Source organism: Tenrec ecaudatus, chromosome 12 (assembly GCF_050624435.1).
Source record: "Tenrec ecaudatus isolate mTenEca1 chromosome 12, mTenEca1.hap1, whole genome shotgun sequence".
Classification (NCBI taxonomy): domain Eukaryota; kingdom Metazoa; phylum Chordata; class Mammalia; order Afrosoricida; family Tenrecidae; genus Tenrec; species Tenrec ecaudatus.
The window spans coordinates 140450917-140472934 of record NC_134541.1 but is presented as its reverse complement, the minus strand read 5'-3'; the positions used below and the strand labels follow the sequence as shown (position 1 = coordinate 140472934).

The 22018-nt window shown below is 58.4% G+C and overlaps 1 protein-coding gene across 1 annotated transcript in view; it reads right to left on the bottom strand.

The window, feature by feature from the left end:
* Window positions 1-22018, bottom strand: part of MAD1L1 (mitotic arrest deficient 1 like 1) — a 144806-nt gene that overhangs the window by 57000 nt on the left and 65788 nt on the right. Inside the window, exons 12-13 of the mRNA XM_075527588.1 lie at window positions 6635-6775; window positions 1206-1262 (exon numbers count right to left, since the gene is read on the bottom strand). Coding sequence (XP_075383703.1) covers window positions 1206-1262; window positions 6635-6775 — 198 coding nt within the window. The remainder of the gene's footprint in view (window positions 1-1205; window positions 1263-6634; window positions 6776-22018) is intronic.

Genomic DNA, 22018 nt, shown 5'->3' with positions numbered 1-22018 from the left:
CAGAAGTCTGAGCATGCATGCATCCACTGGATCAGGGATAGGAACGGGTCCATTGTAAAGGAGCCTGGTGAGAGGGTTGGGCTGCCACCAACAGGTTGCTGGTTCAAAACCAGCAGCAGCTCCTCAGGAGGAAGACGAGGCTGTCTGCTCCTGTCAAGGGGAACAGCCTAGGAGACCCACGGAGCAGTCTGTCCAGTCCTGGGGGTCACTGTGAGTTGGAGTCCCCTCGAGGACCGTGGTGTTGGGGGTGGCAGCCGGGTGCCTCCCCGGAAGACCCACTAGGAATGAGAAGCCCCTGGCCCTCTGAGAAAACTAGGAGCCCAGAGGCCAGCTGGACACTAGGGGATACCCAGACACCACCTGACACAGCGCCCTGGTTGCCTTGGAGAGAGCTTGCTAGCACATGGCCTTCCTGCTCTGTCCACAGCAGCCCCCCTCAGCACAGGCCCTCGGTGGCCACTTGCTGCCCTGCAGAGCCTGGGGGCACACAGGAAACATGTCCGCTGATGCCCCAGGGCCAGCAGCCCAGACCCACCCATGGGTCCCCATGAAGTAGCCATTAGGGATCGAGAGGGGCGGAGAGAGGGATGCTCAGTCGGTGACATGGAGCTGGGTGGCGGTCACTTCTTTCAAGTCCAGCTTTCTGCTCCTTCAAGCACACACACCATCCTCACACACACTTTCATCAGGGTTCTGTTCCTACAGCCTTGCTGCCCATATCCAATCAGGGAGGGACAATGGACCCGGAGGCCCCTCCCTGGGATGTTAATTAAAATTACAGAGAAGCGTGAACTGTGTTGTGCTGGCCAATTAGCATGGCTATGCTAATTAATAAAAGAAAGTCAAACAGCCTCTGTCTTGTCATCGCAATTAGCTAAAGAGGCTTGAACTTTTTTCTCCTCCTCCTCCTCCTGTTAACCCCCTCCTGTCCTCAGCAGTGCTGGGGCCATACAGGCAGAGGCAGGCCCCACGCTCCACATCAGCCACACGCTTGCTTCAGCCATCCACTGCAGACACAGAAGGACCCCATTGTCTGTGGGTCGACCCTGACACCCTGTCTCCCACTGGTGGAGCCGCACGCTCTACCTGTCGACTCGTCAGGAGGGTGGGGTTTCTGCAGGTACCGCCCCCCTCACTGGTCCATGGAAGGCCCTGACCTGAGGTCCCGCCCCCCAGGCAGCGCAGGCCGCTGGTCCCAAACTCACCGTGTCTGCTCTCTGCTTGTGGCCTCCCAGCTCCTCCAGGGCCTGCGACAGCTGAGCCTGCAGGGCAGACAGCACATTAGTCTCTCCACCCTGGTGGCCCGGTCCTCACAGGGGCCTCAGGGAGGGACAAGCACCCCCGAGGTCAGAGAGCAGAATGCCCAGTCTGGGGAGGGCTGGGGTGCGCTGGCAGGGGGAGGTGGAGATAGAAGGTGGGTAGGTTAATAGGTCACTGATAGTAGGTAGATGGTATGCACACGGAGAAAGATAAGTCAATAGGTAGGTGACAGATATGACAGGTGATAGACAATAGGCACAAACAGGTGATAGGTGAGCAGATGACAGACAGACTTTCCACAGCCGCCCCAGGAGTCCATGGCACCTGACCAGCCCTTCAGTGCCTGGACCCCCAAGCCAGGCCCCGCGTGAACTGAGGAATATAACAGAGATGGGGTCTGAGCTGGCCCTTCTGCCCAGGGCTGGGTGTCGGGGTGTCTGTGATGCCTGCAGTCCAAGGTCAGGGAGAGAGCCGTGTGCAGACTCGGGGTCTCCAATAGCACCCGAGGCCGGCATGCCTGGCGGGGCCTCTGACAGCAACCCAGGTGACCCAGGTGTCCCCATGCACATCACAGCAGTGAGAGCAGGCCCACAGCAAGCAGTCGTCGGCCCCTGTGGGACCCTCGCCACTCATCCTCCCCAGGCCTGCCCTCTGGCCCCACAGCCTCAGGCAAGATGAAGACAGGGGTTATACTTCATGCCCAATGCCCCTTCACAGCATCGCTGGCACACTTCCAAGTCATGAGGTCCTGGCCACACTCTCTTGGGGCAGATACACTGCAGCCTCCGGTCCCCCAGCTCCTTCACCAGGACCCCAACACCAGCTTCACGGCCTGGCAAACAGCCCTGGTGGCAGTGGGTGGAGCACTGGGCTGTGCACCACAAGATCAGTGGTTCAAGCCTCCATATGCTCTGCAGGAGAAAGCAGGCCATCACCGCCTTGCCTACCACACACAGACCTGTGCCCAGGCCACCCACCACCCGCCAAGCCCACACCCTGGGTGCTCCTCCTCTCACCAGCTGGGAGCCTGCTGCTCCCCTCCAGGGACAACTTGGCCCCCCAGGCCTGAGGTCACCAGGCCAGCTGCACTGAGTCGCTGACTCCGAAAGCCATGGCCTGACGGCAGATGGGCACAGGCACCCGGTCCCCAGCTCCAGCTCTGAGTCGCTGCAGCAGTGCCACTGGGCACGTCACATCCTGCTGGGGACATTTGTCCTGGCCTCAGATGGCTGTGTGTGCTGGACTGGCCACAGCCATACAGCTGAGATGACAGGTGGCTATTTTTATCTGGAGGTGAGAAGCCACTGCCTGTGTGCAGCTCTGGGGCACGGCGGGGAGCTGGTGGAACACTGGTGACAGCTATGGGGACAAGGCCAGCACTAGTCCCCACACACTACGTTGACAGGACGGACCCACAGGCCACTGAGCAGCAGGGAAAACCACCGCTCAGGCCTGCCAGTCACCTCAGTCATGACGCAGAGTGGGGACCGCGAGGCCACAGCTTCACGCCCAGCCCCAGCCCGATGACCATTGACACCTCCTCACTGCCCCCCCCCAAAAAAACTGGCATGCACCCAGCCCCGCCCTGAGTTGGACATGGCCGACAGATGGCGGTAACCACCTGAGCCTGGTACTGCCACCCCGAGCAGCAGCTGGCTGCCCAGGCCTTCTGGGGGTCCTGAAGTTCCCCATGGGGAGGAAGGAAGCCAGCCCGCAGGTCCCTTGTGCCAGCTCTGCGGCCCTAACAACCCTTCCCGTCCAGCTTCTCGGGCCAGTTTACCTGGCTGTCACCCACCATGCAGAGAACTTGCTCCCTGGGGCCTGACCTGCCTCCCAGCCCCAGGCTGGTCAGGTGCACAGTATCCTGCAGGAAGCTGAGTGGGCGGGCACCTTCACCACCTAGTCTGTCTCAGGGGTGGAGTTTAACCTGCAGTGCCACCAGGGCTCCTTAGAACGACTGCCGTGGGTGCCGGCCAGGTGCTCAGGGTAGAGACCCCACCTCTGCCCTGCACACTGGCCACCGCACTCAGCCCAGGGAGGCCCTGACCCTCAGAACTACGCACCAGCCACTGGGTCTCTGCTGATTCACATGCCCCTGGATGACAGGGGCTGTACTGCCTGCTCCGCGCTGTCCCATGCCCACTGGACACAAGTCCACGGCTGTCTGTGGAGTGTTCCCAGGGCCACCTCTGGTTCACCATATGCTAGGTGGGCAGCAGCAGGCAGAGCGGGGTGTCTCAGCCTGAGAAAGGAGGCGGCTCTCAGACCTAGATGCTGCCTGAGCCTCACCACTATGGCTATACCAGGGCAGAGGCTGGGACTGGGGCTGGGGCCACGGCTGGGGGTGAGTGTCAGAATGCTCCGGGACCCTAAGTGGGGGTGGGAATGGGGGTGCTTGCTTCTCTGCACATGAAGGAGGCTGAGCAGCAGGGGAGGCTCTTGATGTGATGGCCTTTTGAGTCTGATCCCTGGGATGCCTGACCCTGTCCAGGGTTACGGTCACAGCCCCGCAGGAGGGCCAGAGAGGCGCAGACAGGCAGAAGGACAGAGGGAGGGCGGGGTCAGAGAGAAGCCTGGACTGGTGAAGAAGATGAAGATGGCAAACACACCTGAGGGCCAGCTCAGCTGAGAGAGGGAGCTCTTTTCCCCTCGGCCCCCAGGACCTTCCCCCACGCATCTGGCCACCCTTGGCTCTGCCGGAGCAAACCAAGACAAACTACCCGCACTGCCCTCCCCCCATGGGATGACTGCTCACTTTAGGGGGGCCCAAGGAGCCCTTACTGAGTGAGCGTGGAGGGACATGACTTGATGGTGTGTCAACACAGGATGCTGAGCTGCAAGGGTGGCTTTCAGCTTCTGAGACAGTGTCACAGGGTAGGAGTAGAGCCCGCCCATCCAGCCCCCTACAGGTCAGGGAGCCCCTCAGCCATGCCTACCTCCTAGATGTCCCACTGTGTGCTGTGTAGGACCCAGATCAACCGGTCACATGGGGGCCGAGGGGGTGGGGCAGCCAAATCATGCTGCTCCAAGGGCCCCCCGGCCCCAAAGCCACTGTGTGGTCCCACCTGGCCAGGCTCATAGCACTCTCTGAGGTCCTGGCTGCCCAGGCTGGGTCCAAGTCTTATCTGACGGTCGGCTCATAGAAGAGGGTGGTCACACTGCGTGGAGACCAGGACACACCTGTCCATCCTCCCGTCCCTTGTTCAGCCCTGCGCCCCATCCTTCCTCAGCCTCAACGGCAGCAAGTGCCTCTCTGTACCTACAGCCCCCACGGTGCAGCCTCCTCAGCTTGCCCTTCCCCTTCTTCAGCCCAGTCTCATCTTGACCACCATCTGCTGCCCCTGTGAACCACTGCCCCCGCCCAACTGATGGGTCAGGAGCTGCACCACCTCCCAACAGCCTCTGGGAGCCCTGATGGTTCAAAGCCAGCCCTCGGCTGCTGAGCAAGAGGCCTCCGTCTGAGCCCACCTAGAGGCTCCCAGGAGAGCTGGCCACCTGCCCTCAGAGCCCACAGCCTAGGGACACGTGGGTCTGTTCCACCTGCATGCGGCGTCAGAATCAAGTGACAGCACTCAACCTGGCTACAAAATGAGAACTCGCACGTTGTCACTCGCCCACCTCGCACTCCATCCACCATCACCAATCCACCCGACCGTCCGCCCATCTGTCTGTCCAGCCACCTATCCGTGCATCCACACGTCATCTGTCTGAGCCTCCATCCAGGCATCTGTCCTTCTATGAGTGTGTCCACGTACACATGCCCCCATCCACCCTGTGCCCCCCGCCAACCACTGATCTGTGCACCCAGCCAGCCAGGCCCCCAAGCTTCTGGACACCCACTGGAGTATTGGAGCACCCACCCATGCTGCCCAGTTCCCCGTCACCCAGCTCCCCGAGTATGTGCAGACCCAGCCCCTCCATTCAGCACTGGCATGTGGTGAGCCTGCCAGGTGCTCTGGCTCTCAGCGCCGCCCTGAGAACCCCAGGCCTTGGGCACAGCCCAGCGCCTCTCTCCTGAGCTCAGCTCAGACTCGCCAGGACCCTGCACCTGCCCTGGGTCAGTGGGGGAGGGGCCAACAGAACCCCCCCATACACATACACACAGTGGGGGAGCAGGAGCAGTGCCCTGTTCTCCCCAGGGCCCTATGTGCACTGAGGAGGGATTCCGATGGTGGGTTTTTCAGACAGTCACCAGGTGGGTCTTGGTCACTGCTGTCCCCAAGGAGCCCCAAGACAACACGGGGTGAGAGGCACAAAGCAGCTCCGCTCTGCCTCCCCCTACCACATGGATTCCTATAGCACTCCCTCAGGGTAGCTTGCACCCTGATGCCCTGCTCTGCCCTGCCCACCCTCCACCTTCCCTGCACCTCACCCCACCCCAAGGTGGTGTCCTGCCTTCCCTCCACCTCAATACCTTCCCCTCCACCCCTTCCCCACCTCTGCCCACATCTCCCCCCGCCCCCGCCCCCACTTCAAGGTGCTGCCTGCTCAGAAGTAGGACCGGCAGCCCTATCTGCTGCCACCTAGTGGTGAGCTTGGGCTCCCAGAGGCCATCTCTGCCCTGCCCAGAAGCCAACAGTCCCGGGCCTGGCCACAGCTCACAGCGAGTGGGGCTGGCAGCACACGGGCATGCCCACCTCGGGCTCGGAGGGCAGGGAGCTCCTGTTGATCTGCCAAGGCATAGGGCACAAGGCACTAAGTTAAAGGGGCAAGTGGTGATCCAGAGGCCCTGACCAAGCAAGACCCCGCTCCGCAGGCCCTGCCTGCAGAGCCTGGTGCTGCACAGGAGGGGCAGCCACAGTGGGCGGGGCCAGAAGAGATGCTTGGCTATTGCCAGAGGGGCAGTTGCAGGCCAGGCTGAGGCCCAGAGAGGGCACAGAGAGGGGCAGCAGGGCCTCATTGGGCTCTTAACCCTAACACAGACACTGAGTAACAAAGTCAAAACCACTGTCTGCCCACAAACTCGCTTCACACTGGAGTCAGATCCCTCAGCGTGTGCATGGGGAGCTGCCCACCTGGGTACCAGTCCACCCATGCACCCACCCACCTGCCAGCCCACCTACCAATCTGCCCACCTGGTCTCCTGGCCACCCAGCCACCAGCCCCTGGGGACACACAGGCTCGTCTCTATAATCAGGGCTGTTTGCTGGGTGTCCTGGGGGCTGTGATTGGCACAACCACTGAGGGCATGGCATTGCGCCCACTGGCCCAACACCCTGTTCAACAATGGCGCCCACTCGGAGGGGGCTGGGCAGTAGCAGTGTCTACAGGTCCAGAACAGCACATGGTCCACAGAAAGGCAGGGCCATAGGGCCACCAGATAGTACCTGCCCCCACCCCATGAGGCCCGGCCAACCAACCCTACAGCCCTCACCTCGACCTCGGAGCTGTGGGCGTGCACCTTCTGGACCATGTCCTCCGCCTCTCGGATGCGGCGCGTCAGCTGCGGGGAGTACTCAGCCGGCGTCAGCTCGCTGTCATAGGAGCCCAGGATAGCCCGCATGCCGTCCCTTTCCTGTGGGGGGGGGGGGTCGGGGTGGAAGAGGGGCATCAGGGCAGGCACAGGGGTCACCTTTGTGGCTCAGGACAGTTCTCGGGGAGCCCCTAGGGATCGGGGACCAGGGATGCCTGCTAAAAGGGTGTGGGGGCTCGGATGCTGTTCTGAGTGACCAGGTGAGCCATGGGTCCGAGCCCCACCCCCACCCCCCGACACTGTGACTGGCTCAGGACACAGCAGAAGAGGAACTCTATTCCTGGGTCCAGGCCTCGGCTGGCCCGACCCTCCCAGGGTGGTGCTTCCTCTGCCTCTGGTCCAGCCCACCCAGCATCAGACTCCAGGTTCCACAGTGGCCACCAGGGCCCTCTATAAGCTGAGCCCAACATGCCGCTGTCCCCAGACGCTTGCCAACATCCCCTGGAAATAACCAACTGTCCCCAGCTACACTGTGGCATCAGGGGACAGCTGGGTCAGCACGGTAGGCATCCAATGGCTGAGCTCCACCACCCATCACCAGGCCTTTCTTCCTACTCCAACTCAGGCTGGAGGTTCTGCTGAACTCTGCTCAGCATCAAAGCCCCAGAAAGGTGGCTACCAGCCAGGAGATAAAGCCGGGCCCTGCAGGGCAGGACAGGAAGGGCTGGAGCACACAGCTAAACGCACATGGATGTGCACACATCCACTGACCTCCCTCACTCCTACATGGACACACAGGCACACAGTCCTGGCCATCCCACCCCTGGCCTCACACTGCCCCTCGGCCTGGCCTCGCTGAGCCTCAGGGCCTCACCTGCAGGACAGAGACCACATGGCAGGCGCAGGGCTCACCACTGTCCTGCCTGTGACGTCCTGAGGTTACCTGAGCCCCATCTTCCGCCCCAGTGCCCCACACAAAAGGGGAGGGAAGGAGGGAGGCAGGCAGCAAGCAGAGCCCACGAGGCCCGCATGCGCATCCCAGGGCACATGAGGCGCCGACAAGCGGCAAACAAGTGGCCCCCACCTGCCACCCCACCAGGGGATGGGAAGGGCCCCCAGCACCACCCTCACCACCACCACCGCCTTACTCATGCTGGGCCGCCCACTGCAGCCTGCTGCCCAGTGCCTCGGGACACACTGCCTGGCCACCCAGCAGGCAGCCGCTCAGCGCTGGGAACATCCTCTCTGAGTGTCCTCCTCCCGCCCCCACCATCCGCCTCAGCAGCTGCAGTCACCTCCACTTATCGCCACACCGCACCAGGAGTCCTTCTCGGGAAATGGAGGGAACTGTCACAGAGAGCCGCATGGGCCAGCCCGTCACTGCCTTCGCTCACTGGCTGACTCTCGGGGACAGGGCCACCGGAGGACAGGTGAATGGAGGGGTCAGGGCAGACACTGCTTGCTAGGTACCACTTCCTGTGCCAACCTCCCCTGCCTCCCCGTTTGTCTGCAGACCCAAGGACTGGCCTCGGGGACCCCAGGGCCGGCAGAGCCTTGGGAGGACTGGTGGCCAGTAACAGGAAGGGACCCTACAGGAAGAGCAACCCTGTCAGGATCCCACAGATAGCACATCAGCCCCAGGCTCTACCCCAGCCACCCGCCCCTACTCCAAGACAGTTCTGCTCATGTGAACTTGCACCTGTGGCTGCCTCGTGAAACCCCAGTCTGACCTGTGGACTCCAGGCCCCACAGACCAGTGGCTGGTCCAAGGTCAGAGACAAGGGCATGTGCAGACAGATGGAAGGTGAGTGGGAGGCACTAGGGAGGTGAGTGCCTTCCCCGTGCTGTGGACATGGGTCTCACCTGTCTGCCCAGCCCGTGCTGGCCACCAGCACCAAAATCAGATGGCAGATGGACACACAGATGCCAGACTCTTCACTGTCTCTGTCACCTGCACGACCGTGCACTCCCCCACTGCCATCCAGCCAATGACAACTTGCTGTGACCTTACAGGACAGCACAGACTGCCCCAGTGGGTTTCTGTGACTGTACTTCTTCACAGATATGTAGAGCCTCACCTTTCTCCCAAGGAACTGCTGACCTTGTGGTGAACTCAACAGCTCCAGATGTAGCCCACCTAACCAACAGACACGCAGCCCACCTAACCAACAGACAGGTAGCCCTCCTAACCAATGGACACGCAGCCCACCAAACCAACAGACACGCAGCCAGCCTAACCAACGGACACATAATACTCCTAACCAATGGACACGCAGCCCACCTAACCAACAGACACGCAGCCCACTTAACCAACAGACACGCAGCCCACTTAACCAACAGACACGCAGCCCACCTAACCAACAGACACATAGTACTCCTAACCAACAGACACGTAGTACTCCTAACCAACAGACACGTAGTACTCCTAACCAACAGACACTCAGCCCACCTAACCAACAGACACGCAGCCCACCTAACCAACAGACACGCAGCCCACCTAACCAACAGACAGGTAGCCCTCCTAACCAATGGACATGCAGCCCACCAAACCAACAGACACGCAGCCAGCCTAACCAACGGACACATAATACTCCTAACCAATGGACACGCAGCCCACCTAACCAACAGACACGCAGCCCACTTAACCAACAGACACGCAGCCCACCTAACAAACAGACACATAGTACTCCTAACCAACAGACACGTAGTACTCCTAACCAACAGACACGTAGTACTCCTAACCAACAGACACGTAGTACTCCTAACCAACAGACACGTAGTACTCCTAACCAACAGACACGTAGTACTCCTAACCAACAGACACGCAGTACTCCTAACCAACAGACACATAGTACTTCTAACCAACAGACACGTAGTACTCCTAACCAACAGACACGTAGTACTCCTAACCAACAGACACGCAGTACTCCTAACCAACAGACACGTAGCACACCTAACCAATCAAAGGAACGACACCGAGAGATCAACCTGACTGCAAACAACCTAACTCCATGAAAACACTCTCATCAAGAATCTTACAGAACCCGAAAGTGCCCAGCACCTTGAGGCTGAGTTCACCCCATCCTGTGTCATGCAAAGCCAGCAGGCACAGAGAGAGGGGTCACCCACTGACTGATGGGAAGGCCTGGGGACTGCAGGGATGGTAGAAGTGCCCAGCAGAGGCGGGAAGTGGCTACACCTGTGCCACCTGGGAAGCAGCTGCCCAGCAGCCATGAAAGACTTGGAAGAAGCCGTGGAGAACTTGAGAGTGAACCTCATGGGCACAAGGAGAGAAGTGCGTGGCTAGGAGTGAGTGGCGGAGCCAACATGAAGCAGAGCAGATGGTGAGCCTGAACATAGCTAAAGCAGCTGTCCCAGCACAGCACATCGCAGAGTGCAGCGTGCTGCCTGGTGGGGGCCTAGGTTAGGCACTGGCGGCAACTGTGAGTCCGACAGTTTGCAACCTTGGTGGAATCAAGATGCAGCTCTCTGCTCCTGTGAAGATTTGCAGCTCTGTCAACTCACAGGGCCTTTAAGTGCAGTTGGTGGTTAACACCCACCAGCTGCTCCCTGGAAGAAAGATGGGCTTTCTATTCCTGTAAAGAGCCACAGCCTTGGAAACCCACAAGGGCAGTTCTACCATCCTGTAGGTGTCGCTGTGAGTCAGCATTTGGGTTGGGTTGGGGGTGTGTGGCTTTTTAATACACAGCCAATTAGACTTGGCTTGGGTGCTCGTTACTAAGATAGAGCATCGTCTGGGCCATAAAATGAGCCTCAATTCGCTCAGCAGGGTTCAGGTGATAGAAGACAGGATCTCAGAAGACAGCCCACAGTGACCCCATAGCACTGGGCTTTCAAGGCTACACAGCTGATGGGTTCAAAGGGCCAACCCCTCCGTCACGAGCCAGCGCTTACCCAAGGCATGGCCAGGGTGCTCTGGTGTCTGTGTCAGGACCATACGTTACAAATCAGCACCAGAAACCTCCACGGAGAAGCCCTCAGTATCCACACACCGAGTAACGCATGGCGGCGAGTCGAAGAAAACACCGCACACACGTTAGAGAGCACTGCAGGAGGATTAGGGGAGCCAGAGATGCTTCAGAATGTGCAGCGTGCTGCTGAGAGGGGACTTGGAGCGACAGCTGCCAGCAGCTCAGTACCCACCCTGAGGAACCGGATAAAGACGGCAAATGGATGTCAAAGTGAACCCCCCAAAAGCAGGAGAGAGACAGACAGACAGATGGACACCAGACAGAAGTGAACAGAAGAGGAAGCAGGCAATGGAGATCAAAGAACAATGCAAGTTCTTTGAGAAGATCAATACCATGGATAAGCCTGTGGCCTGACCGGCAGGGCACACATGTAAGAAGGTGTGTGCCAGTGTCGGGCGGCAGCAGGGGCAGCACGGTATTGACTGTGGCTCTTCCAGGAAAAGTCTCCCACTCCTAGCACATGGCCTTTCCCTACACGGGTCTGGTCACAAGGTGGGGGACAGACTGATAGGTCTCAGCCATTCATCAATGTGAGCAGGTTCCCCAGAGTGCCAACCTGTCAGAGAACTAGGAGGGAGGGGGATCTCACTACCAGCAAGAGCCAGGAGTGAAGCACACCCTCGGGACCCGAGGTCCTGGCAGAGAAGCTCCTGGATCCGGGGCAGCTGTGACATCTGAGCAGCAGCGGCGGCAGGACCTAGAGCCTGAGCCCTGCAGTGGACCCCCCAGCCCACAGGGCCCATCAGGTGGAGTGCCTCTGGGCAGGAAGGAGGCTGGTTTGTGGAGGGGGAACTTCTGGGCACTGAACTGCAGGGGGGCCTGGGCTTGCTGAACCAGGGAAGTGGAGTGGTGTGTCTCTGGCTAAGCCTACAGCCGAGTGGTGAGCTTTGGGGGGGGGGGCGCCTATCAGCGGCCCTGACAGGCCTGTGAGACCAGCCCCGATGCCCAGCTCCGTCCTGAGCGTCTCCCACTGGCACTGCAGCCTGCCCGCCTCCTTCATTGGCCCTTTGATGATGTGCTTTGTCTGTGGGCTCAGTGTAGCCATGGCAATGGGCTTAGCACCCGGAGGTAGAGCAGACAGCGACGGTCACGCCACGGCACCCAGGATGAGAAAACTGGCGCCCACTTCCGGTGGAGTGGGCCCATGCCCTCAAAGGCAGGAGTTCGCGGAGCTCCCTCGAGGAGAGAGCCACCTCCCTCTCGAGTGGCCCCTAGAAATGGAAAAGGCAGCTCGGATGCACGCAAAGAGTCAGGCCAGACGGATGCAGTGTGAATCCGAAATCGGACTGTCGCTGCCACGCTCTTCTGACAGCGCAACAAAAGGTGTCTCCCGCCTCCTCTGAGGCCAGGACGCCCCCAGGCAGGACCGCAGCGCTCACTGCAGCTCCAACGCAGTGCCGTGCATGGGGTCAAAGGCGGCTGGACAGCACTGTCATGCCTGACACCCACCATCCACAAGGCCTCTGACGGCCAGTTCTCGTCCCGGGCCATAGTGGACGTGGGCTGTGGAGTGGGGAAGACTGGCAGGTGGGTGAAGAAGAGCGACGGTACCGAGGACGTGCACCGACCTGGAAAAAGCTCGGCCGGAATGCTTCTCAGAAGCAGGACGTGGGAGGTGTCATCAGGAGAGACCAGTCCCTGCAGAGCGACACCCTGCAGACTGAAAGGAGGAGGGCCCTTGGGAGATGGGCCGGCACAGAACGAGGCGCAGGCGTGCTCTGTCATGCATGGGGGGGCGGGGACGGCGGCCATGAGGTCCGCGCAGCATTGCCGTGAGATAATGAAGGAAGGTCAAAATCAAGGGCAAGCACATCGAGGTGCAGATGCCATGTGAACAAAGCACCACTACGGCTCTATTAACACCGCACCAGGGAGATTTACAGACCAAAAGAATCCACAGAGATAGAGAGCACGTCATAATAATAAAAGGTTAAATTCACAGGGAAGATAATAATTTCTAATTTATATGTGCCTAATAAAACAGCATCCAAAAATACACTGAAACGAATGTCACACGCACACATATACCAAATCCCCCTCCCCCCAGGAGAAACAGATGCATCTGGGAGCTCTTGGTACAGGTAGTTCTCGGGGCCTGGGAACATCCGTCGGGACACCAGGGACAGACCATGGAGCCCTAGGTGGGTGGGGTACACAGCTCAGGTCCCCGGCTGCTGCCCTGGGAGCTGGAGGTTCACATCTGCCCCCGGCTGCCTCAGAAGCAAGGCTGGCTTCTGGGTCCGAGAAGCTGGCTGTTGCCAGTGCTCTGCAGGGCGCTCTCCGCTGACATCCAGGCGCTGCCAGCAGGGGGAGGTCAGTACGCAGGGATACCATAAAGCTCAGTCCCTCCTCCAACCGACACAGGGTCCGGTCATGCCCAGTCAGCCCCGGCTGGCCGTGCTCCCAGAGAAGGCCATCTCTGCCCACAAGGACACAAGGCGAGAAATACCCCCGGCTTGCTGGGCAGAGGTCACTGAGTGTTTGCGGGCCAAGATGTTTATTTCTGAAGAACCCAAGGGTGGGATGAAAACCACAAACAGGACTGACTCGTACTGAGGATGAGTGATGATGCCGGCAGTGGTAGGACTCGTGCGGTCCTACAGGACAGGGTGCAAGGGCCCGTGGGTTTCTGAGACTGCTCTGGACAGGGCACAGGGCCTCGCCTTTCCCTAACTGGTGCTTCCACACTGCTGGCCTTGCACTCATCAGCCCAATGTGTCATGAAATCATCATGTCCCGAAACAGATGGAGCGTGTCTAAGTCAGTGGTTCTCAACCTTCCTCATGCTGCGACCCTTTCATACAGTTCCTCATGTGGTGGTGACCCCCCACAACCATAAAATTATTTTCGTTGCTGCTGCATAACTGTAATTTTGCTAGTTATGAATTGGGTGACCCTGTGAAAGTAACCACTGGTCTACATGGATAGCCTTAACGGCATTTGAGTAAAAGAATAGAGCCAATTCTCGATCTATCTAATCTATCAAATCTATTTACCTACCTCGCTATCTAATCTATCATGTCTATCTACCTATCCATCATCTACCTACCTATCTAAGGACCTGCCCATCTACCCATCCATCCACCTACCTATCCATCCACCCACCCATCTATCCATCCATTAATCCATCTACCCATCCAACCAATCATCCATCCATCCATCCATCTACCGATCCATCTATCCATCCATCCATCCACCCATCCATCTATCTATCCATCCATCCACCATCCACCCATCTATCCATCCATCCATCCATCTTCCGATCCATTCAACCATCTATCCATCCATCCATCCATCCACCCATCTATCCATCCATTCATCTACCCATCTATCCATCCATCCATCCATCCATCCATCCATCCATCCATCCATCCACCTACCTATCCATCCACCCACCCATTAATCCATCCATTAATCCATCTACCCATCCAACCAATCATCCATCCATCCATCCATCTACCGATCCATCCCTCTATCCATCCATTCATCCATCCAACATCCACCCATCTATCCATCCATCCATCTACCCATCCATCCATCCACCCATCCCTCCATCCGCCCACCTCCCACCCATCCATCCACCCATCCATCCATCCATCCACCCATCCATCCATCCATCCATCCATCCACCCATCAATCCACCCACGCATCCATCCACCCACCCACCCACTCATCCATCCATCCATCCATCCACCCATCCATTTACCCAACCACCCACCCATCCATCCATCCATCCATCCATCCACCCACCCATCCATCCATCCATCCATCCACCCACCCATCCATCCATCCACCCATTGCTGAGGAGCAACCCCACGAATCAAGACACGGACAGCCAACAGATGCAGGGGGCTGGTGGGCATGAAAAAGGGCAAGAACGATGAGGGAAGCTTCCAGCACAGAACCAAGTGAGCAAATGATGTGCCTGCAAATGACTCATGAAAATGATGAGGCTGTTGCAGCAAAAGAATGAAGAAGGGCCAGGAGTGGCCCCTCAGAAAGATACCACTGACCAAAGACACTGCGGCCACCAGGGGCACGGCCAAGAACTCTGTACAGATGGGTGTGAAAGTTTACATAAAGTGGACCGTCTTAAAAAAACAAAACAAAAGCAACCCATAAACCAACAACTTACCTTAACTGAACTGGGGGAAATAAAAAGGCAAAAAGAACCACCTTAATTTCCCCAAAGCTACTGAAAGAAATTAAGCCCCCCATTTTGAAGTCTTCCCAGAGAGAAAGGCCCTGGTCTAGACGCCCCCACTCCCTCGCCCCTGGGTGGAGCTGACCCAGCATTTCGGGGGAGGAGGCAAAGGAAGCATCCCAGTGTGTCCCGGAGGGCCGGCCAGGCCACGATGAGGACACAGTGAACGGCCTGGCACACGTGACCGCAGATGCCGAGTCCGAGACACGGACTCGCACCCCAAATCGAGCTACGACACCTCAACTAATCCACACAGCCTGGTGTGTTTGTCTTGAAACACCAGTTTGGTCTAACACTTTGAAAACAAATTAAATCCACATTAGCAGACCAGGGAAGAGAAATTGTAGGAGCGTTTCAGTATTTGAAGAAAAAAGCATCTGATTAAAATTCAATGGCTATACACGATTAAATTGTTAGCAAAAAAAAGCAAAGAATGAGAAAGACAAGGGACACTTCAGAGCAGGCAAACCAGGAGAGCACTGTTTATCTGATGAGCACCCAGCGGTCCGCCTGGCCCTGAGAGGTACGTGCGGAAGGCTGTCCTTCTCAGGTTCAGGTGGGGCCAGCCCTCGGGGTGGGTAGCAATGACAACCGACCACCAGAGATGACACAACTGAGACTGGGGGAGGGGGGCCACCAGCGGTCTGAGTAGGGGTGTCTGTTTGCTTCTGGGCGGACCACAATCAGGAGCTGAAGTCTGGGACGCCCCGACACGTGGGCAGGAAAGAACTGGAGCACAGGGCTTTGGAAGAGACACCTGTAATAACATCCTCACCACAGTACTTAGGTAAGTAAACACATTCCTGCAGATGTCTGCCCCGGAAAGGTAACACGTCACCAAGGAAGGGGGCCAGGCACACGTAACTCTTATAGGGTATTCTGGGATTCATGGAGCCAGTGAGGCGGGAAGAACCATGAAACAACTGTCCTGAAAGTCTTTAAAGCGTGAACTAAACACGCCCCGAAGCTTCTTCGTTAAGCCAAGCAGGACCTTAATTCTGTTCTGCGTACAGTCATTATGCAACTCCTGACAGCAGCAAAGCCTGCCCGGAGCCCGGTCCCTGGGGGCTCAAAGCGAGGTGACAAGCGCGCAAGGGAGCCGGCGGGAAACCGGGGTGCAGTGAGCCAGTGTTGGGCAGCACCGCAGGGAGAAGGGCTGAGAGTGGCCGCAGGGCTGGGTGGACATCAGCCACCTCGCGGACCAGCACGTGAAGAAGCTGTGTGGTGGGCACGTGTTGGCGAGACCAGCAATCTCCAGGAGAGCATCTAGCAGGTGTGCTAGTAGGAATGAGGGGCTGGGCCACCCGGGCAGATGGACGCTCAGTCAGGACGGTCAGGGGCAAGTGGCAGGGCTCCCGCCACCGCAAGCAAGGCTTGGACCAGTTTGTCTTGGAGGAAGCATGGTCACAGTGCTCCTTGGAGGCTCTGTCTCACCTACTTTGGACGTGTTATCGGGAGAGATGGGTCCCGGCAGAGGGACATCATGCCTGGGAAAGTGGAGGGGCAGCAGCAGAGGGAGACCTTCCGTGAGATGAGCGACACGGCGGCTGTGGCACGGGGCTCTCTCATGGCAACAGCAACCCCGCCAGGTGGGCGCAGGGTGGGGACCAACTCCAGAGCCCCTCACCGCCACAGTAATCTGAGCTGCCCTGTGTTCCCACATCACATCCGGCCTGCCAGATTCAAGGGAGCCCACCCCTGGAAAGAAAACTGACCCCGCTTTACTGTGCCTTCCTTGTTCCCCGGCCACCCAGCATGCTGCCTGGCAGTGCAGCCCCCACAGCAGGGGCAGCAGCTCCATAGGCTTACCGTGTGCCAGGTTTGCAGCTGGCCGTCCCCTGTCCCTCCTGCCACACCCAACCTGCTGGATATCACGGGTGTCAGGCTGCATGTCCAGCAATCAGCAGCAGAATGACTGTCGGTCAGCTGGTCTATCTGGAGGGCTACTGCGCCCCGCAAATCCACGGCTTGTCCGCCTCTCAGACCAGGGGACGCCTCCCCAAGACAAAGCGGCATGTCCCAGACAGTTAGCCAAGATCAGAGCCCCAGTGGGCAGAGCACACACCTGCCGATCCAAAGGGTGGCGGCTCACACCCGCCTGACGCAGAGGGCAGCTTGGAAACCTGCTCGCGGCCCTTGAGCCGATGTGATCCACAGGAACCCCACAGGACAGAACTGCAACTCTGGACGAGGGTAGCAGCCTCATCTCTCACACAGAGCTGGTGGGTTGGAACTGATGACCTCGTAGCTGGCACCACTGTGCTCCTTCTGAGGACCTTCACACAGCCAATCGATCGTCAATGCAGAGCAGCCAGACCCGTGAGTCTCTGCCCTGGGAAGCCATTTGGTGCTGCCGGTGGCAGGTGTGAACCCCTCCCTTGGCCTGCAGGGCCCACCAGCTTCACACGTACCCTGGCTGCTACCACACAAGCAATGTTTATGGGGCGTGAGGAGTGTCCTCTCCCATATGCCACTCCACAGCAGCCAGAATGGCACCTACAGGTCACATTCAGGCTGACCAGCCAGACTTTGAGTGAGGCTACAGACCAGAGTGAGGGAGAAGAGCAAAAAACACAGAGGTGGACAGTGGGACATCACCAACACCCCCCACAACCATCAGAGAGACATCCCCGTGGAGCTGGGCCCACAGGGTCACCACAAGCCTGTGTCAGAGCAGATCCGGTGGGGTTGGGAGAGATGGGGTGTGGAAACTCTAGGGCAGGGAGACAGGTGGCCATGAGCCAGCTCTGCCAACTGAGTCCTCACCACAAGCCCTGCAGCAGGCACCTTGGCAGGAGGCAGGGCATCAGGGTTCCGGGTCAGTGAGCAGTGGAACTGGGTCCTTCACCCAGCCAAAGGCTCACAGCCGAGCTCCAACCACTGGCATGAAGCTATGCAGGCACCATGGCTGGTGGGTTGGTGGGTGCCTCGGGCAGAAATGCAGTGAGAGGGATGGTGAGGGGAGCGGAACCCGCTTCGTGAATAAAGGAGAGGCACCTGTTACAGACCAACAAGGAGCGAGGCGCCCGTTACAGGTCATCTGAGGCACCCAGGCACCACACATGGACAGTCCAGAGAAATGAACCACCAGCTGGCTCAGAGGGCCACCTGACACTGGGCAGGTGAGGCTGAGCTACCTGGGGTAGGTAGGAGGGGTGGGAGGGGGGACCTCAGGGTGGCCCTCAATGGACTGACCTGACTTTTGCTTGCATCTGACCTCATGGCCCCCCAAATAGCCAAGGCTGTTGTGGGAAAGTCCGTACCACAAAAGGGTGGTGGTCAAGTCAGGGTGTTCTTGTCAGGTCGAGTGCCCATGGTTTGTGGCCAAACACTAGTTTAGTGGCTGCTACAGAGCAGCTTGTGTGAGGAGATCAGTTAGCCTGAGAGGAGCCCGTTGCCTCCACATCATAATCTGACATGATACAGCACAATCATCTTCCACAAGTCGTGCAATGAGATCAGCATCCGCACAAACTGCACGGCATGCAACGTCATTTTCTCCCATGAGTGCTATCTGATACAACGTCATCGTCTCCCATGAGTGCTCTCTAATACAACGTCATCCTCTTCCGTGAATGCTATCTGATACAACATCATCCTCTCCCGTGAGTGCTGTCTAATGCAACGCCATACTCTCCCATGAGTGCTATCCAATGCAACACCATCCCCTCCCATGAGTGTTATCTAATGCAACGTCATCCCCTCCCATGAGTGCTATCTAATGCATCGTCATCCTCTCCCATGAGTGCTATCTAATGCAACCCCATCCTCTCCCATGAGTGCTATCTAATGCAACCCCATCCTCTCCCATGAGTGCTATCTAATGCAAGGCCATCCTCTCCCGTGAGTGCTATTCAATGCAACGCCATCCTCTCCCATGAGTGCTATCTAATGCAACGGCATCCCCTCCCATGAGTGCTATCTAATGCAACGTCATCCTCTCCCGTGAGTGCTATCTAATGCAACACCATCCTCTCCCATGATGGAATGCAACATAATCACCCCCTCAGCATGAACCAGGGACTCGTCTCTCAGTTCTGAATGAGGTCCAGCAAACTCCACCTACACAGCAGCACCCTAAGGGGCTGGCAGCCTCTCTAGTGACTGAGAATCTCCGGGAAAACCAAGGCTGCCATCTGCCCTGTAACCTTTTTTCTTGGAGACGGGGTGGGCTCAAACCACTGACCTTTCTATTTGCAGTCGACGGCTTTTAGCACTGCATCAGCAGGGCTCCTTCTAGAACAATCCCAGGAGGCCCCACCTGCCAGGCCAGCTGAGGAGAACTACCACACAGCGTCTTCCAAAGCAACCCCGCGCCCATCTCTGGGTGTTGGGTGGGGTCGGGGCCCACCTACGGGCAGTAACCCAGAGCTTAACTGACCCCAGCCAGGACTGCTGCCTGAGCACAGGGCTGTCTGCCCTCTCCCTGGGGGCACAGCTGGCGAGGGGAAGCATAGGGGGTGCAGCCAGCCCCCCTCACAGAGAGGAGCCAGAAGGGGAGCACAGGGCCTGCGCTCTGCACAGCCACCTCAGGGAGGGCTCTGTCTTCTCCTAGGCACAGCTACACGACCCTGCTGCTTCAGTGCGTTTGCTAAACCAAGCTGCCTCCAGCAGGATAAATGATGTTTCTGTAACGAGCGGTATTTCTCCAACCAGAGGTTAATAAAAACCACCTGTGACGGCTAACCAGGGCGTCTAATTACTTAGAGACTCGAGCTCAGAAGTCCAGCGGGAGCTGAGGGTCTGACGGCATCACATGTGCTGGGCTCTATGACTGGTGCCAAGGGGGGCACCGCTGATTCCCGGGGGTCAGGAGCAGGGGCAGGGGCTGGATGGGCTGGAGCTGCTCAAGGTCCCCAGGAACATCACCGGGAGTGCAAGAGCCAAAGTTCATCCCTGGGCCTGGGCCTGAGGGAGCCAGGTGCTGAAGCGGGGGTACCCACACAGCACTCATCACCCCCACCACCAAGGGCCACCATGGCACCCTCTGGCCCAACGCCAGTCTGCCTGCTCCAGGGGGCAGTGTGTCTTGCACGGTGAGGGGCCTCATAGGGTTCCTGGCCAGGGGGATGCTGGCCCCGAGGGCGACTGCCAGCCCTGCCTCATGCAGCCTGCAACGCTCTGGCATCAGATGAAGAGGAGTCCCTGCTGCCCGCAGCCAGCAAGGGTGGTACCCCCTCTTGTCAGCCCCCACAGGAACTGGGCGGCAAGGTCCCCTTACCGAGAGCCAAGGCAGAGGAGGTCCTCTGGGTGGGCTCAGCCCTCCCGTACTGCCAGGGGCCAGGTGTCACGAATGTGCCCCACACTGCTTGTCCCCGACCAGTGCACCCATTCCACAGACACATGCTGGGCTGAGCAAGGCCTCCTGGCTCTGCCATGGGAGAACAGAAGATGTGTCCAGCACCCTCCAAGGACACCTGCCTCCTTTGCTGTGAGCCCAGAGAAGTGGGTGGTGCCCAGCCACCAATGTGGTTTGCTTCGGTTAAAGACACCTTAGAAGAGTCCTGATCAAAAGGGGTGAGGTGTGAAACAAAACGTCAAATTCTCATATTTTTTAGAGATTCTGGAGCCCTTGAAGCTGGATAACCCCACAAAACTATGACCTGAAGGAACCTTCACACCTGGACCAGGGCCCACCAGCTTTGTGTCCCATGAGCCAAGGTCCCAGGTGAGCACTGGGTACCTGAAGTTCAGATCAACAGCAACAACTCGAAAGGAGAGATGAGCAGATCAGCAGCATGAGAACCTGGTGAGAGAGGGACACACTGGAACTGCCAAGTCACTGAATTAAATGCATAGAAGTCGCCAACATGGCCAAGCCCACACCTGGCCCCAGAGGTCCACGGGAAGCCCAACTTCCCAAATGAGACCCGCAGGCCTTTGTCACTGGGCACCACCCGCGGTGCAAACAGTCCTCTGCTGACACAAGCTCCTCACATGCGCACAAGTCTGCCTTCAGCTCGCTCGTCTGCCAGGACGTCAGCCGGGGCAGGCAGTGTGTGCTGGACAGGGACCGGCAGAGGCAGCCTGCTCTGGCAGCCGGCCACATAATTAAGCTCAGGATTTACTGCTGTGGCCAAGGCGGAGTGAATGGGAGGGACATCAGCGGACCCGTTGGGGGAGTGGGTGCAGGGGATGGTGCTGGTCTAGGGCTTTATTGGGGCAGCCAGGGTCTTGGTGGGTGACGTTCACTAAGATAATATGAACTCCCACTGCTCCCCTGCCTGTGACTGCTCGCCGGCTGGTGATGGATGGTATTTAATACCTCGGCCTGAGCACACGCCGAGTCTGTAAATACAGACCCTGCTCCGTCGCGGTGTAATAACGATGGTGCTGGCGGGGGCTTAATGTTCTGGGGGCCTCCTGGGAGAAGGGGCTCCAGCACACAGAGCAAGGGGCAGACCTGCACACACACGCACACGTCTGCACACGCTCAGGCAGCTGCACGCACACCCACATGCGCAGGTCCCCCACACACACACACATGTTCACATGTGCACACACGCACACCTGGCGCCCTAATCTGAGCGGCAGGGGCTAGGCGGGGGGAGGGCAGAACAGCCCGGGGAGGCCCCACCGAGGGTCTGGCACCTCTCAGTCCTACACTGGAGGCACAGAGGCCTTGCCTCTGCCCGTGGGACCCTCAGCCAGGAGGTTATAAAGGCCTAATGAAAACCCTAAGTTAATTTGATGCACGGGTGTAATAACTGCTATTTATCGAGTGCCGTCTTGTTCCGGGGACGCTGCCAGGTGTCTGACACACATTTATTAGAAAACACACTTTATTAAGGAGAATAAATATCAATCATGGTGGGTGAGGCCCGGCGCATAATCTGCCATCAGGGGGCCGGTGGCCAGCGGCCAGCTGCAGTGCCACCTGCTGTGGGGTGTGGATGCTATTCAGCCAGGACACTAGTTCCTCTCATGTCAGCACTGCAGATGCAGGGGCACAAAACACCCAGGGGACCCGTGCCGGCTGACCCTCCTGGGTTCAGCTAAGCACCCCGAGGCCCCCTTTCAGCCTAGATCTGAGCTCACCCCAGGGCCCAACTTTCACTCAAATAGTAAGCAGGCCCACCAGGTCATCATTCAACCTCGGGAGGGCTGCGCCCCAGAACAGCTAGCTGGAGGAGAACAAGCTCGGGAGAT